We start from the raw sequence: 18,396 nt of genomic DNA, 5'->3' as shown, positions 1-18,396 counted from the left end.
GACAGAGAAATGAACAAGATGGAGGCTTTGGCTTGACTGTGTGTGTGGGGGAGGGTGGGGGAGTTATGATTTGTTCAGTATATCAGCAGCCCCAGGGTAGATTCCAAAGGAGGAAACAGTGATCTAAGATTTAACAAGTCTATAAAACACCTGTATTGGCTTTTAGGTTGACTGAACTCCCACAAAGATGTACTGCCAGCAAACCCAGCAGCTGTGCCAGCCTCCTCTTAAAGGGCCCACTACCAAGTGCCCCCCAAAGTGTCCCCCTAAGGGCCCTCCTAAGGTGCCCTGTTCAAGTCTCTTCCTGCTCTAGGCCTAGCTCTGGGGCTGCTGTGGTCTCAGCTGATGATGGCATCAGGGCCTCAGCTATTGCTTTGGGGCTGCTGCTACCAGGACTTTGAACATCACCTGAGTGACCGAAATACCAACAACCTGCACCAGTCTCATGCATCTCGTTCATCAGTGCCTTTCATCCCTTCAAGAGCTCTTGCCTCAGAGCATTGCTATGCCTGAGCTGTGTCTCAGAAGCAGCCATTGGCAGAGTGACTTGGGGCTGGGCTCAAAATTTGCTCTCTTGAAGTTTGGATGTGATTGCTCTGAACAAGCTGCTTTGCCACAATAAATATTTTCAAGTTTCCTTGCTTCTATTTTTAAATATTTTATGTTTCCATCTACTTACCAATTCCCATTTCTTCTTCCTGAATACACTACTAAGGTTCCTAACTTTGGATGAATAGAAGAAAAATCAACCCTCCAACATAAAGAAATTAACTTTTAAAAATACATAAATGCTTTGTTTTAATAAATAAAATAAGACGAAATAACCTAAAATGTGAACACACCATTGAAATAAATAAATTAAGGATATAATGGTGTATCAGGGAAAATATTACTGTAATATGTTCAAAATATTCCTTTAAATAATTGTCTTTTAGGTGACTATGAAAGAAAATGTCCTTGCATATAAAAAGACATTGTTTCCTAAATGCTCTTATAATAAAATATGAGATAAATGTACAATTTTGTGCTCAGTCTCTGTGGCAGACCTAGCTGTTACATAAAAGAGGATTTCTGCAGAGGACTGCCATGGTTTCCCTGAGTGCAAATGAAGGAAGCATATTATCCCCTGCTCTGATTCTTTGTTCCTTCTCATGCACAGGTAAAGATAATTGAATTAAGCCCTCTTGACATCCACACATCAAAATAGAAGCCCATTTCCAAATGTGCAGTGATCCGGAGAGGATGCCTATGTGGTTCTTCCTTGTCCTTTTCACTCTTACAGCCTCGGGGTGGGGATGTCTCAAAGACACCCAGCTTACAGTTTCTCCAGCCTACAGAGACCCTTCTGATTGATGTGGTGGAGAGCTATTAAGCAATCTTAGTACCCACCTCTGTTGGACCTCCAGAATAGTCAGTCAGGAAAGGCCTTGAGAAATAAGGTTGGGTCTCAACGGGAATTCCTAGCAACATTTGAAAACCTGCAATGGGATATTTCCACCCGCCTGAATGCCTATACAGATGTTCCTCAATTTATGATGGGTTTATGTCCAGATAAACCTATGGCGAGTTGAAAATATCCTAAGTCAAAAACACACTTAATATAACTAACCTACCAAACATCATAGCTTAGCCTAGCCTTCCTTAAACAGGTGTAGAACACTTACATTAGCCAACAGTTGAGCAAGATCATCTGGCAACAGCGTACACCATAGGGTATTGACTGTTTATGCTTGCAACCCCATAGCTGAGTGGGAGCTGCAGCAGTGTGCCAGGCATCAACACAGACTTTCATTCATAGGATGTATTGCTAGCTTTGGAAAACATCAAAATTCAAAATCCCAAGTATAATTTCTACCAAAATAATAAAGTTGAAAAATCCTAAGTTGAACCATCATAAGTTGAGAACCATTTATAATTAGTAATTATATATATTTTTTTATTTGTTAAGCTTCTGTCTCTACACTGAAACATAGTCACAGTGGGGAGAGACTATATTTCTTTCATATCATGTTGTATCTCCAGAGTTGACCACATAGTCAACAATACTTGCTGAGTGTATGTGAGAGTGAATTAATGAACTCTGATTTTTGAACTTACTAATGGAGGACAGTCCAGGAAATCCTCAAATTGTTTTCTCTTTAGAGATGTTCTGTTTTTTTTTTTTTTAATTCAGCTGATCATATCCTTCTCTCATTTACTCTTGTAAGACCTGCTTAATGATTACCTAATTTGCTCAGCACAGAATCTTTGAAAATAGTTCTTTGCTCTGGGAAATCCCAAGGCATGGATATGCAGTGATTACAATTATAATATTTAATTAATGTGACCTGTTCATCTAACACTGAAATTCTTCTAATTCCAGTGATTAAAAAGATAGGAATACTGGATATAAATGGACATAGGCAGTGAGGGTGCTGGTGTGCATGTGTAGTGATCATATGTAATTAACATAGTTTTATCCCATGATAGTCTATAAATAGTGCTGTCTGGGTCATGAAAAATGATGGGTTCTGTCTTAGTTTTGATTGGGAAGTAAGTGCATAGATATTGCATAAAACTAGGAGGACTGGAGAGAGGGAGCACAGCATTCAGCTGGGAAGGCCCTTGGTCTTTGCACTTTGCACTTTGGTTCCACAGAGATATAGTCAGTACAGCACAAACAAGGCTGCTGACACTGCACAGTAGCTGGAGCTGCTTCCCATGCAGGGTTCAGTCACACAGGAAGAACTGGAGGTGAACATGGGGTGTGCACTGGAGTGGCACTGTGGAGGGCCCTTTAAAGGCATTGGCATTGCTGGTGGTGTTTTGTCAAGGTATCTGAGTTTGAAAGTGAATTGAATAATAAGTCAGAAAAATTAGAGCCAGGACGGGAATAATTTTGCCCTTTTAAACCTATTCACGGTGTGCTGGCAGACAGTTTATAAAATACATTAGTATCTAATTAGTACCTGTAAAGAAACATATTACCCCAAGTTAAAAGTGTTAGAAGTGAATTCCTGAAAACAGAACTAATGCTAAATCAATGTTAATTTCTATCTCTCGTCATTTCATTTCATATCTACAGACCCAATTCCTACCTACTGTATTTCATGAGCTTTAAGAGGGTATCAGTTGTAAGGGGCACCCTTATTTCATGCACCATAAGGAAAGAGAAAAATGTTGCAAATTCAACTATTACATGCCACCAATCATATGCTATATGCTGATTTAAGGGCTGTTAACAAATGTAAGAAGAGTGTATCATGGAATTGATGAATTAAGTATAAAACCCATCTTCTTTAGCTCATATAAATATGTATGTAAATACTAGACGGGCCATTCTTGCTTTGCCCAGAACACCCCTCTGTTGTCCTGCTCCCTATTGCAGGGCCCTCTTCTCCTCTCGTATTCCATACTCCTGGTGTTGCTCTTTAGACTCCCATATGGTTCTGTCGAGAGCCAGTTCAATGGCCCCCAGTGGTAAACTCACTCTGGCAACCAGCTAAGGAAAATGGCAGGTCCCAGATGAGGCAGAACAGATGCAGGGCAGTGTTAGGAAATCTCTTAAAAGTTATGCTAATATTAAGATCTGAAATGAGTCCCAGTTCTAGCAGGACCACGACATGTGAATTCTCTAACAGTTCTCTGCCTGGAGTTCATGCCCCTCTAATGTCTATCGCCAAATATGACTTCAGCAAGGAGCCATTCTGGACCTGGGTTCTGAAGCCCCACTTTCCTGTGAAATCATCTCTTGTTAAAAATTAGGGGATAAAATTGTCCAGAACTTAAAATTAAGCCAAAAAGTGATTTCTGATCAGTCTTTTAAATTTTCACTTCTTCCTAGTAACTAACAACCTTGCCTAAGATTTATAAGACTCTAGGTTTTTTTAAAAAAAATTGGTGGGATGATTTTGCTTACTATATATGGTGTTGATTAAGGCTCAGACTCTGTAAAGCTAGATTGAACTTACAGAAGATTTATAACCTCATGGTTTCATTGCCTTTTAAAACTGTAACCAGTATGTATCTAAATTTGCAATCTTGTTTTAGAATTTTTTCCTCTGACTGTATATACTTTGTTATCTCCAATTCTTTGAACCAGCATTACCATCATGCTGGTTCCCATATTAACGAGTGAAACAAATCTTTGATATATGTCTGCTATATATTAACATATATAAATATACTTTTAACTTTTTGGAAGTTATAGTTAAATAAACCCTTATCTCCACACTTACTCTTTTGGGAGTGAAAACAGGCCCAAACCAGACAGTGCCAGACAGTATCGACAAGAAGATCAAAAGGGCTACAAAGATATAGTAAAGGGAAAATTTGGACTGGTGAATCTATTAAATAAGGTGAGATACATCAAGATACATGGTAAGGCTTTTCTTGTACTGTGGCTAAAATAAATTTCCAGCATTTTGTGGGGAATAATTTTCTGGAATATATGGAGTTTAAGTTCCCAGGGAGACAAATCAAGGAGCTACATGGAGAGACCAGCCTGCAGGATACTGACTTTCCAGATGAGGTGAACTTCAGATGTAATGTCTGAAATCACCCCCAGGCCATTCTTCTCATGACACCTATGTGCTCCTTCATGAGGTCTTGCAATCATGCATTGATCCTGCCAACATTCGTGTGGCAATGGTTTGGCTGGTCCCTGAGGGAACATGGGCAACTTGACACAGGGTCTCCTGGCTCAGAGGGATCACATATGATGGTGTGAGGACTGTGGAGGCAGAAGCAAGAATACTTGCAGGCAGGTGTTTCTTCAGTGACTTGTGAACCAATTCTCAACATGTCTGATATATAAAGGGACAAAGTGGATATGTTAAAGAGCTGCTTATCTCCCAAGTCTGGTTTCCCAGGGGATCAGATCCCATTAGCTCGTCCATCGCTTATTCAACCACTCAATACAGATGTTCATGTATGTGCATGTTCATTTCACTTGCACTTTGATATGAATGCAGCATACACGCATACAGTACACACACGCACACACACACAGGCTTGCCTCCCCTACTTCCTCACTTACAACATTGTTACAAATATCTTTGTCAAAGAGTATGAGGAAGCTGAGGGTGATATCACCAAGAAGACAGTGGAATGAACTAACATCTTTTAATCACATTGGGAAATAGTAACTCAGGAGGTCCAGGCCCCAAACATCATCTTCTTTGGTACCCATGTTTGTCTGCAGTCATCTTCAAAAGGGCCAAAATTCTACAGTCCTTGAGGTCATGGGCTACATATTATTCACCTCTATATCCGTATGTTTGGACATACATGATCCAAGAATGTTGTAGGCTTTCAAAGAATGCCTTTTGAATTCACTGCCCTGGTCACACTGTGGACTTACTTTATCCTTCAGGTAAAAGCTCCCTGAGAGCAGGAATCAGATCTGATAATAGGATTGGATAACTAAGAGAACAGAATCCCTCAGTTAGAAGCTGAATGGGAAACTATGCTTTCTCCGCATCCTCCCCTCCCCCACTAAGTAGGCATTAGGCAATGTGAAGGCGCAGTCTGTTTCTGTTTTAATCAGAGGTGTGAATATTTTTTTCAATTCTAATTTTAACATCTTCATTGAGACGTAATTCCCATATTGTATAGTTCATTTGTTTAAAGTGTAAATTCAATGGTTTTCAGTATATTCATAGAGTTGGACAATCACCACCACAATTTTAGAACATTTTCATTACTCCGCAAAGAAAACCTGTATCCCTTGGCAGTAATTTCCCAATTTCTCCCAGCCTGCTAAAGCACCTGGAAGCCACTGATATTTCTCAGAGGACAGGCAGAAACGTAAAAGGAGATACAGGGAACAGAATCTTGTCCAGGCTCTTGTTCCTCCTTTACCTCATATTGTAATAAAGTTCTGATTTCTGACTCACTAAATGTCTTGGTCATTCTCTTCTCTTCTGAGATTTCTAATGTCTTCCAAAGGTCAGGGCCCCAGAGAAATTCTCTTCATGAGGCAAGGACAGGACATGAATAGGTGATACATGAAAGGCTGCTCCGAGGAACTGATTACCCCAACTGCAGGGTAGATGGAGCTCCAAGAGGATCACCTCTGGCAATGGCAGCTTTGACTTTCTCCCCACTAAGCCAGACATATGTTCTAATTTTCTGTGTATTCCAGACGTTGGGAAGGTTGGGAAACTCTGTAGACTTGTTCTTCTCTAGGGAGAAGAACACGTCTCTATGAAGCAAAACTTCCCTGCTGTTAGAATCAACAGTTGAATAAAATGCTTGAAACGAATGTTGAGACCCCTCCTCCTGCAAAGTACAGCCCATGTTCAGTGAACTCCCGTCCCAGGAGGGTGAGTCTGGTTAAGATCCGCCTTTTGACTTGCTCCCTCAGACACCTGGCGTCTCTTCCTCTCAGTGTTAAGGGAAAAGGGACACAGCAGGGGGAAATAAGGACTAGTGCTTCTTAGGTTCAGGCTGACAGGTGTCTAAATGAAGATGATGGATTCAGTGCAGAGAGGTTCTGTCAGAGGTGGAGTCTCTTATTAAGATGTTCATCTGCCTCCTCATCCTTACTGCTGCTAAGACAAACACCCAGCTGTTTAACCAGTCTGAGATTCTGTACTCTCCGCATTTTAAATCACCCACTGCACTGAGTCAGTTTATTTGACTTGATGCTTTTCATTATTTTTGCCAGTCTCATTATTAACTGAATTTTCAAGTCCCTGACCAGTAGTAATTTTGAGCTTCTAAAAATATGTACATTGGCCATTTCTACAAAATTTGTAATATGATATTAAATTTTCTTTTCAATTTTCAAGAGCTCTTGATATATCATGGATATTAACCTTGATCTGTGTTTATTAAAATATTTAATGCATCAGATTTAATTGAATCTGTTTATAATAGCTTTTGCTATGGAAACATTTTTAGTTTTTATACACTCAAATATGACTTTCTTTGCTTTTATAGCTTCAGGGTTTCCTGAGTTGGTTAAGAAGTTTTCCCTTGTCCTTAGTGTTTACATGTGAGCAGAAAACAAATGAAAAAACCAAACAGTACAAAATGGACTGCCAAGCATGGGACCTAAGGTTGCCCGGGGCAGTTGAAGGCTGGACTACAGAGAGGTGGACACCCAAGTGTGCTTTCAGGGACCTCTGCCTTAAGTAAGAGCAAACCACCAGCCATTCCCTTCCCCAATGGGCCTGCTATCTGGGCCTCCATGTGCTCCTTTCACGGTGAGCAACTTCCTTTCTCTATCTAACCCTCCATACACAGAATAATTTCCCGTCTAACTGTTTTTTTTTAAATTATTCTTTAAGTTCTGGGATACATGTGCAGAACGTGCAGGTTTGTTACATAGGTATACATGTGCCATGGTGGTTTGCTGCACCCATCAACCCATCGACTACATTAGGTATCTCTGCTAATGCTATCCCTCCCCTAGCCCCCTACCCACTGACAGGCCCTGGTGTGTGATGTTCCCCTCCATGTGTCCATGTGTTCTCATTTTTCAACTCACACTTATGAGTGAGAACATGCAGTGTTTGGTTTTCTGTTCCTGTGTTAGTTTGCTGAGAATAATGGTTTCCAGATTCATCCATGTCCCCCCAAAGGACATGAACTCACCCTTTTTTATGGCTGAATAGTATTCCATGGTGTATAAGTGCCATATTTTCTTTATGCAGTCTAACATTTGTTTTTAGTTGCATCTTACTTTGTGTTTGGCATGTGTGCAGGTGTGTTAGAAATTATGCTCTGATGCTATCAGAGGAACTCAAAATTACAGCAATTTAAAAAGGAAAGCAGACTATTTCCACTCACATATGATGAAGTCAGAGGTCAGTAGTCCATGGCTGGTACGGTGGTTCCCCGGAGTCTTCAGAGATGGATACCCCTCTGTGTTGTCAATTCATTGTTAGCAGTTGTTTCCTGGGAGGCAGTTGGTGATCTCGAGGTGCCTGATAGAGTTCTGATCTGCAAGACTGTGCTTCAGGTAGGAAGAAGGAGAAAGGGTGGGTAAAAGGCCCTGACCCCAGTAAAGCCTCTTTCTTACCTGAGCTTTCCTAAAGTCCCAACAATTTCCTAAATCTCACTGGCTGCTTGTACATACAAGGGGGGAGGGAGAAGTGTAAATTTTGATATCTGAACATGATTTGGTTCTGGTCCAAATTTAAAGATATAAGTTAAGAATGAAGGGGGCATGTATATTGGGCACTATCCAATTAAGTAATTTTCTATACAGTTTGACCTGCTGAGTAAAGACAGCTGGATTGCTGGTTATCTGGAAATAGTGACACAGAGTCTCTGAGTGCACTTCAGTTACCTCTTAACACAAACATTCAGGAACGTCCTGCCCACAGTTCCACCTCCAAGGGCTCTGCTGTATGCCCTGAGGCAAGCCTGCATGGAAGGTTGATTAGGCAGGGGAATTCCCTGCCTGAGGCTGAGGTCTGGAGTGCTGTGGGGAGCTCTCTGAAGACAGGCACAAGACCTGGCTGATGGACGTCTGGGGTAGGCTCAGAGTTACTTCTGCCTGTCTCCCCACCTCTAATCTATCCATCACCCAGCTGTGGGCCAAGAACCAGGGGTCTGGATCATCTCTCAAGGGCAGGAAGAGGGTGAGAAGAAAACATATTTGGTGTTATGGCTTCATCTCTTTCAAAGGTATTGAGAGCTGGAGGGTGACAGATGATTAACTCTGAGATGGGTTATCTGAAATATGACCCAAGTGAGGAGAGTCAACAGTAATCAGAACACATTATGAAAAGGAAAATGTTGATGTATTGTCACCTGGGCCAGAATCCCCAGAGAGCACTTTCACCTCCACATCGAGTGAAAATTCTACCTGGTCACTCTCTTGTGTCCCCAAAGGGTCAGCCCAGGAAGAGGGAAGAGTAGAAAAGGAGTTTTGGGCCAGGATGGATTCTTGAGTGTGTGGTTATCTCAACTCGGACCCTCTGAGATTCACAGCAGTGCCCGAGAGCTGCGGCGCTTCTCTCTCACTGACTTCCCAGGCTCTGTCACTGCTGCTGCAGCAGCTCTGCAGTTAAAGTCAGTGGCTCTGTGGTGCCCATGCTAACTCCAGGAGCAGCTGCTCCCAGAGCAGGATGAACAGTATCTCCAGTGCTAAGAAAAACTTGAGACTGAGGGATGAGTATATTGGCAGGCTCTTGGGAGGGAGCCTGCTGCTGGCTCAGTTTTCAGGATATCTCAACATGAGTTAAGCTGAGAGTGAATTCAGCAGTAGACCACCTGTGTAAACCTAGAATAAGGATACCTTTGCTTTTTCTAAACAATTCTCCCTCTGCTCCTAATTAATTGGCGAAGCCATTAATATTCAGAAAGACATTCCCCATGTTACCACTTCATGGTTGCTCTTTGGCCTTGCTAGGTCAGATTTCAATCCTAGTCAACCCTCATTCTGGTTGCATTGCTGCAGCTGCACACCTAATTCAGAACTCTGTACAGTAATTGTAGAATTAGGTAATTCTAAACTTTTGTACTTGTTATAAAATATGTACTTTTATAAGTGTTTTATGTGTAACTCAACCAAAGGATCAATTAATTCACACAATGTTGCTATTAGGTAATTACAGTTATTTTCCACACTTCATAGATGAGAAAACAGAGGCACAGACAACTTTGAGAACATTTCTAAGGTTCTAAGGCAAGTACCTGGTACTCAGAATATAACTCTAGGTGATATAGCTACTTAGTCTGTGATCTGAACCAGTTCTCTGGAGTTAAACTGGAAAGGCCTGCATTATTTACCATGTGTGAAATTGAAACAGCTCATGGTAAGATCTTCTCAACAAGCTAGACTTAAAGCAGCTATCCCCTAATTTTCTTGCCTGATATACTAATGTTTCTGGGCTAGTTCCCATACTGCACAAAAGAAATCTCTATTTCTCATACCTTTCTCTTCACCCATGTGCCTCTGTCCTTTCTGAAGAATATAGTCACAGTGGGCAGAGATTATATTTCTTTTATATCATGTTGTACTCCAGAGTTTGCCACATAGTCAGCAATACTTGATGAGTGTGTGTGAGAGTGATTTTTGAACTCTGAACATTGAACTTACTAATAGAAGACAGTCCAAAAAAATCCTCAATTTTTTTTTCCTCTTTAGTGATGTTCTGTTCTTTTAATTCACCTGATCATATCCTTCTCTCGTTTACTCTCACAAGGCTGCTTAATGTTTACCTAATTTGCTCAGTACCGAGTCTTTGGAAATAGTTCCTTGCTCCAGGGAGTCCCAAGGCATGGATAGACAGTGATTGCAATTATAATATTTGATTAATGTAACCTATTCATATAACACTAAAATTTTTCTAATTCTAGTGATTAAAATGATAGAAATACTGGATACAAATGGGCATAGGCAGTGTGGGCACTGATGTGTGTGTGTGTAGGGATCATATGTAATTAACATAGTTTTATCCCGTGATAGCCTATAAATAGTGCTGTCTGGGTCATGAAAAACGATAGGTTCTGTCTTTGTTTTGATTGGGAAGTAAGTGCATAGATATTGCATGAAAGAGAGGTTACATGGACAATGAGTTTGTCAGGGACTTGGTATGAGAGAGAGATTTAGAAAGCATAGTTATAAATAATCTGGAAAATTCATCCCACCAAACAAAATAGTTGGCTATCTGGACCAGACAGTTGGTCTGACACTGTGTGTGTGTGTGTGTGTGTGTGTGTGTGTGTGTGTGTATGGTACTGTATCTAAGCTGTGTGTAAATTTGTTCTCAGAAATCTGTTGACCTTATACTAAAGTTCTCAAAATTTTTTTTGGTTAAATTTTCTGAACTTTATTCCCAGCTGTGTGAAGTTGGGCTATTTGTTTAGTCCTAGGAGTCTTGGTTTTCTCATTAGTATAGTGGGGATATTAATACTACCTACATCACAGGATTGGCATGAGGATTAAATGAGATAATGTGTGTAAAACAATTAAATAACACCTAGAACAAAATAGGTGGTCAACAAGCATCAGTCATTATGTTACATTTTGTTATTTTTATCATTTGTACAGACACGTGTGTGTATATATGTATATATACATATGGAAGCAGTTGACCCAAAAGTACAGTTCCACTCAATCTATACCTCAGGGGAAGACATGGAGGTAAGGAGAACTGTATTAGTTAGGGATTTCCAGAGAAATAGAAGAGACGGAGGGAGAAATTTATATTAGGAAATTGGCTAATGTGATGACTGTGGGGGCTGGCAAGTCTGAAATCTTGCCAGACCCCATAATCATCGCATGATAATTGCAATGAATATGCAGGCCAGCAGGCTGGAAATTCAGGTAACAGTTGATGTTGCAGCCTTGAGTCTAAATTCTGCAAGGCAGTAGTCTGGAAACAGGCAGAGTTTCTATATGGCAGTGTTGATGACAATTGCTTCTTCTTTGGAAACCTCAGTCTCTGCTATTAAAGGCTTCAGCTGATAGGATGAGGCTGACATTGGGAAAGATAATCAGCCTACTCAGTCTACTGATTAAATACACACAAAGCAACATCTGGACTGGTGTTTGATCAACAACTGGATATCATAGGATAGCCTGGGCAAAATTAACCATCACAGAGACTGAGAGGATACATGGAGGTCATTAGAGATATGATCCAACAGACAGAAGAGGGTCAACAGTGACCAGGACACACTAAGAACATGCCATGATGGTTTTATTTTCACTTAGGATAAAGGCAAATTTCTGGACAGACCTTTGGAGAATATTGGGAAAACAGAACCTTCTACCTGGTAACCCCATGAGTCTCAACAAGGCTGTGATGTTAGGAGGACTGAAGGGAGGGAGCGCAGCATGCGGCTGGGGAGGCCCTTGGCCTTTGCACTTTGGTTCCACAGAGGTGTAGTCAGTACAGCACAGACAAGGCTGCTGACCACTGCACAGTAGCTGGAACTCTGGGAGCTGATGAAGCTGTAGCTGCTTCCCATGCGGGGTCAGTCACACAAGAAAACTGGAGGTGAACATGGGCTGTGCACTGGAGTGGCACTGTGGAGGGCCCTTTAAAGGCATTGGCATTACTGGTGGTGTTTTGGCAAGGTATCTGAGCTTGAAAATTAATCGAGTAATAAGTCAGATAAATTAGAGCCAAGATGGGCATAATTTTGCCCTTTTAAACCTATTCACGGTGTGCTGGCAGACAGTTTATAATATACATTAGTATCTACTAGTACCTATGAAGAAACATATAACCCCAAGTTAAAAGTGTTAGAAGTGACATTCCTGAAAACAGAACTAATGCTAAATCAATGTCAATTTCTGTCTCTCATCATTTCATTTCATATCTACATGCCCATTTCGTACCTACTATATTTCATGAACATAAAGAGGCTATCAGTTGTAAGGGGCACCCTTATTTCATGCACCTCAAGAAAATAAAAAATTTTGCAAATTCAACTATTACACACCACCATTCATATGGTATACACTGATTTAAGGGCTGTTAAACAATGTAAGGAGTGTATCATGGAATTGATGAATTAAGTATAAAATTCATCCTCTTTAGGTCATATAAACATGTATGTACAAACTAGACAGGCCAATTCTTGCTTTGCCCAGGACACCCCTCTGCTGTGCTCCTCCCTATCGCTGGGCCGTCTTCTCCTTTCATATTCCATACTCCTGGTGTTGCTCTGAAGACTCCCATATGGTTCTGCTGAGAGCCAGTTTGATGGCTCCCCATGGCAAACTCACCCTGGTAACCAGGCAAGGAAAATGGCAGGTCCCAGATGAGGCAAAACAGACGCGGGTCAGTGTTAGGACATCTCTTATAAGCTATGCTAATACCAAGATCTGAAGTGAATCCCAGCTCTAGCAGGACCATGACACGTGAATTCTCCAGCAGCTCTCTGCCTGGAATTCATGCCCCTCTGATGTCCATCAGCCAATATGACTTCAGCAAGAAGCCATTCTGGACCTGGGTTTTGAAGCCCCAGTTTTTTGAGAAACCATCTCTTGTTAGGAAATTTTGAAGCCCCAGTTTCTGAGAAACCATCTCTTGTTAGGAAATTGGGGGTTAAACTTATCCAAAACTTTAAGCAAAAAAGTGATTTATGATTAGTCTTTTAAATTTTTACTTCTTCCTAGTAACTAACAACTTTGCCTAAGGTTTATATGACCCTCTAGGTTTTTTTAAAAAAATGGTGGAATTATTTTACTTAATATATTTGGTATTGATTAAGGCCCAGACACTGTAAAGCTAGATTTAACTTATGGAAGATTTATAAGTTGAAAATTATTTTGTGTGCTCTAGAAAATGTAACCTAATGGTTTCATTGCCTTTGAAAACTTTAACCAGTTTTGTATCTAAATTTGCAAACTTGTTCGAGAATTTTTTTGGTCTCTCCTATTCTTTGAACCAGCATTACCATCATGCTGATTCTCTTATTAACAAGTGAAACAAATCTTTATAATATGCTTGCTATATATTTATATGAGTCATGCTTTTAACTTTTTGGAAATTACAATTCAATAAACCCTTATCTCCACACATACACTTTCAGGAGTGGAGACGGCCAAAATCAGAAAGTGCCAGACAGTATTGACAAGAAGATGAAAAGGACTACAAAGATATAGTAAAGGGAAAATTTGGATTAGTGAATCTACTAAATAAGATGAGATACATCAAGGGACATGGTAAGGCTTTTTCTTGTACTGTGGCTAAAATAAAGTTCCAGTATTTGGTGGGGGTTAATTTTCTGGAATATATGGAGTATAAGTTCCCAGGGAGACAATTCAAGGAGCTACTTGGAAATATCAGCTTTCAGGAGACTGACTTTCCAGATGAGGTGAACTTCAGATGAAATGTCTGGAATCAATCCCAGGCCATTCTTCTCATGTCACCTATGTACTTGTTCATGTGGTCCTGCAATCATGCATTGATCCTGCCACCACTCATGAAACAATTAAGTGTTTGGCTGGTCCCTGAGGGAACATGCACAGTGTGACACTGGGTCTCCTGGCTCAGAGGGATCACCTATGATGGTGTGAGGGCTGTGGTGACAGAAGCAAGAATACTTGCAGGCAGGTGTTTCTTCACTGACTTGTGAACCAATTCTCAACACTTCTGAGATATAAAGGGACAAAGGGGACATGTTAAACAGCTGCTTATCTCCCAATTCTTGTTCCCAGGGGATCGGGTCCCTAATGGGACTTATTCATCTTCCATCGCTTATTCAACTTCCATCGCTTATTCAGCCACTCGATACAGATGTTCATGTATGTGCATGTTCATTTTACCTGCATTTTTATATAAATACAACATACACACATACAGAACACACACGCACACACACACACACAGAGACACTGGCTTGCTTCCCCCACTTCCTCACTTACCACATTGTTACAAATATCTTTGTCAAAGAGTATGAGGAAGCTGAGGGTGATATCACCATGAAGACAGTGGAATGAACTAACATGTTCTAATCACACTGGGAAATAGTGACTCAGGAGGTCCAGGCCCCAAACGTCATCTTCTTTGGACCCATGTTTGTCTGCAGTCATCTTCAAAAAGGCTACAAAAATTCTACAGTCCTTGAGGTCATGGGCTACTTATTATTCACCTCTATATCCCTATATTTGGATATACATGATTCAAGAATGTTGTAGGCTTTCAAAGAATGCCTTTTGAATTCACTGCTCTGACCACACTGTTGACTTACTTTATCCTTCAGGTAAAAGCTCCCTGAGAGCAGGAATCAGATCTGATAATAGGATTGGATAACTAAGAGAACAGAATCCCTCAGTTAGAAGCTGACAATGGGAAACTATGCTTTCTCTGCATCCTCCCCTCCACTACCAAGTAGGCATTAAGCAATGCGAAGGCGCAGTCTGTTTCTGTTTTAATCAGAGGTGTGAATATCTATTTTTTTCAATTCTATTTTTAACATCTTTATTGAGACGTAATTCACATATTATGTAGTTCATTTGTTTAAAGTGTTAATTCAATGGTTTTCAGTATATTCATAGAATTGGACAATCACCACCACAATTTTAGAACATTTTCATTACTCCGCAAAGAAAACCTGTATCCCTTGGCAGTAATTTCCCAATTTCTCCCAGCCTGCTAAAGCACCTGGAAGCCACTGATATTTCTCAGAGGACAGGCAGAAACGTAAAAGGAGATACAGGGAACAGAATCTTGTCCAGGCTCTTGTTCCTCAGGTGCCCTGAGTCAGCTCTTCAGGGGTCCAGCCTGGGAGAGGCTGTAACTGGCTAAAGCCTCATCCCCTTTCTATTTCCAGAGATTTGCCTACTCTACACATTTCATATAAATAACATCATACAATATGCAGTCTTTTGTGACTGGCTTCTTTCACTTAGTGTAATGTTTTCAAGGTTCGCCCTCAATGTATCTGTTTAAACTAAATGAATAAATGAATGGGTAACTCTGTCTAGTGCAACCCAGAATCAGAACTCTGAATAACTAGACCCCTGGCTGACCCTGTACTTCCTGGTAGGAAAGGAGTTCCCTCTCCATAGGAGCCCCAATAAATGATGTCTACTTCCCAAGAGAGGTTTCAAATAATTGAAGTGTCTGGTTGAGTTAAGCTCTCTGAGGGTAAGGGCTCTATATGGGCAATTAATGACACATAAGACCTGGGCAAGTATCCAATACATAGCATTAGTTTTTCTTTTAAACATATATTTATTAAGGGTCTATCAGGCACAAAATGTCATACTTAGCTCTTTCTTACTTCTCACTTTACATTACAATACATATACATAGGTATACATATATATACATATATATACACATATACATATATACACATATATATACATATATATACATATATATACATAGGTATACATATACATAGGTATAGGTATACATATACAATAGATATACATAGGTATATCTCACTGCTAGGTTTATAATGGGCATTACATGTGAGAACTGACACTCATAGTAAGTATGATAGTAATACTCTAGCAATTATTGATAATTGTTACAGCAACTTCCAGAGATTACCCAGTTATCACATGCAAGTTTTCTGATTCCAGTAGCACATTCAATACAAGTCCTCCGACTGAAGGAAATGTTTAGATTTTAGAGGGAATTGTTTATTCTCAATCATATCCTTTGCTCTAGACCACAGAATCAACTCAGATTTAATCCACTGAATCTGCTTGCCATGGTGAGTTGGAGGAAAAGCAGAAACACAGAGGCCAGGAGGAAGGGCTGAGAGCCTAGGCAAGGGAGGGATGCCTAGAAAGAACCAAGGCTGTAGAAGCCCCCTGGGATGGCTGGATCCACAGCAGGACATGGAAGAGAAACTGCTCAGGGTGGAGGGAGTCATAATGGAACATTTCCACAAGGTCAGGGAAAGCTGTGGCTCAGAACTCATGTTTCCTCAGAGGACATGCATTAAAAAAATGCAGGGAACAGAATCTTGTCCAGGTGTGGGTCCCTTGGGTACCCTAAGTTAACTCTTTAGGGTTACCGCCTGGTGGAGGCTCTGACTGGCTAAAGCCTCTCTAGACCACAGCCCCAGAGAGGAGTCCTGGAAGCTCCTGAGGCCTCTTTGGATTGCAGTGACTAGGAGGCAGGAGAATGTCAGGAATGACCCAGCACGTGCCTGGTTGTGCAAGAGCCACCTCCTGCTCTTTCCAGAGCCAAGCCTGGGCCCTATAAAAGACACATCCAGCTTCAGCACTTCATCTGCTCTGACTCCCCAGGGACATATCTGTGCTCCTGCGTGTGACCAGGGTGAGTGGCAACCTGGGATACCAGAGGGGTATGAGCAAGGCAGAGGGATGGGGAGGATGGAGGTAGGCTGGAGAAAGAGTTGTGTGCTTGTGTTCTGCCATACTGAGCAGGAATGGGACTCAGTCTGCCTCGAATCTGTTGAGGCTCTGAGGCCTACCAGAACTCATATAGGTGGGGAAAGCTAACTGTGCACATCTTTTCCAATTCTGTGTTCAGTGACTTCATGTTGGTAACTTCAAAACTGCCATGTTGGACATATTTACACTATGGAAACTGGCAAAGTTTACATATTTACATATGGAAACTGGCAAATACTTCAAGCCAGGCCCTTTTATCTGGAGGTTTCATTGCAAAATATTTTCCAGAGGACCACTTGGTGTGTCCTGCAACACCCAGCTGGTCCTTAGGGCTTGTATTAAAGGAATAGGTACTTCAGGAAGCTGTGAATACTCTATTCAGGCTTGTGAGGATAGAGCAACCCATTTCCCCTGAAAGGAAGAGTAAGAAGCTCATTCTGTTGATTTTTTATCTATGTACTTTTATCTGGAGGAAAGATTCAAGCTGTTTCTTTCAGGTTACTGATGTGACTGTATTATCTAAATATCCTTCTTCTTCTACACATGCACTGATTTTAGAAGAGGTATAATATGATCCTTGGTTTGAAATATTTAAAGAGTTTCATTATTATCTTTTAGGTTGACTAAACTCCTGCCAGCATGTCTTGCCAGCAAAACCAGCAGCAGTGCCAGCCCCCTCCCAAGTGTCCTCCCAAGTGTACCCCAAAATGTCCACCTAAGTGTCCCCCCAAATGTCCACCCCAGTGCCCAGCTCCATGTTCCCCTGCAGTCTCTTCTTGCTGTGGTCCCATCTCTGGGGGCTGCTGTGGTCCCAGCTCCGGGAGCTGCTGCAGCTCTGGGGCTGGTGGCTGTTGCCTGAGCCACCACAGGCCCCGTCTCTTCCACCGGCGCCGGCACCAGAGCCCTGATTGCTGTGAGAGTGAACCTTCCGGGGGCTCTGGCTGCTGCCACAGCTCTGGGGGCTGCTGCTGACCTGGGCTACAGAAGAGCTCTTGGTACTGAATGGCCAAGAACCTGCTACAGCCTGATGGATACTCTTTCCACTTCCTTTCATTCCAATCATTGGTCAGCAGAGACCACAAAGACTCATGGGGCTTCCCTGGAAGAACTTCGTGCTTGATGTAACACCCCAATTGCAAGTCTTCTTTTCCTCCTTTACCTCATGTTATAATAAAGCTCTGATTTCTGACTCACTAAATGTCTTGGTCATTGTCTTCTCTTCTGAGATTTCAAATGTCCTTCAAAGGTCAGGCCCTCAAAGAAATTTTCTCCATGAGGCAAGGACAGGACATGAGTAGGTGATACGTGAAAAGCTGCTCCGAGGAACTGATTCCCCCAGATGCTGAGTGAATGGAGCTCCAAGAGGGTCACCTCTGGCTATGGCAGCTTTGCCTTTCTCTCCACTAAGCCAGACACATGTTCTAATTTTCTGTGTAATCCAGACGTTGGGAAGGTTGGGAAGCTCTGCAGACTTGTTCTTCTCTAAGGAGAAGAACACATCTCTATGAAGCCAAACTTTCCTGCCGTTAGAATCAATAGTTGGATAAAATGCTTGAAACGGATGTTGAGACCCTTCCTCCTGTAAAGTACAGCCCATGGTCACTCAGCTCCTTTTCATGAGT

General features: G+C 41.5%; 1 protein-coding gene across 10 annotated transcripts in view; it reads left to right on the top strand.

Annotated features, from left to right (window-relative positions):
* The window catches only part of LOC100432322 (late cornified envelope protein 2B), a 56,747-nt gene extending 38,780 nt beyond the window's left edge, over nt 1–17,967 (top strand). For 3 of the 10 annotated variants that reach the window (XM_009244146.3, XM_054527777.2, XM_054527786.2), the window contains 3 exons: nt 13,486–13,618; nt 16,602–16,697; nt 17,393–17,955. In XM_009244146.3, the coding sequence (XP_009242421.1) occupies nt 17,414–17,746 (333 nt within the window). In that variant the 5' untranslated portion in view covers nt 13,486–13,618; nt 16,602–16,697; nt 17,393–17,413 and the 3' untranslated portion in view covers nt 17,747–17,955. Of the gene's footprint in view, nt 1–4,237; nt 4,338–10,990; nt 11,084–13,485; nt 13,619–14,658; nt 14,837–16,601; nt 16,698–17,392 lie in introns of all 10 variants that reach the window. The other 7 variants (XM_054527787.2, XM_054527782.2, XM_063727565.1 and 4 more) reach the window with 6 other exon arrangements.
* The last annotated feature ends 429 nt before the right edge of the window (nt 17,968–18,396 follow it).

The sequence above is a fragment of the Pongo abelii genome, chromosome 1 (genome assembly GCF_028885655.2).
Source record: "Pongo abelii isolate AG06213 chromosome 1, NHGRI_mPonAbe1-v2.0_pri, whole genome shotgun sequence".
NCBI lineage: Eukaryota > Metazoa > Chordata > Mammalia > Primates > Hominidae > Pongo > Pongo abelii.
Note: the sequence above shows the minus strand (reverse complement) of the source record. Positions and strands in the feature narration are given on the sequence as shown.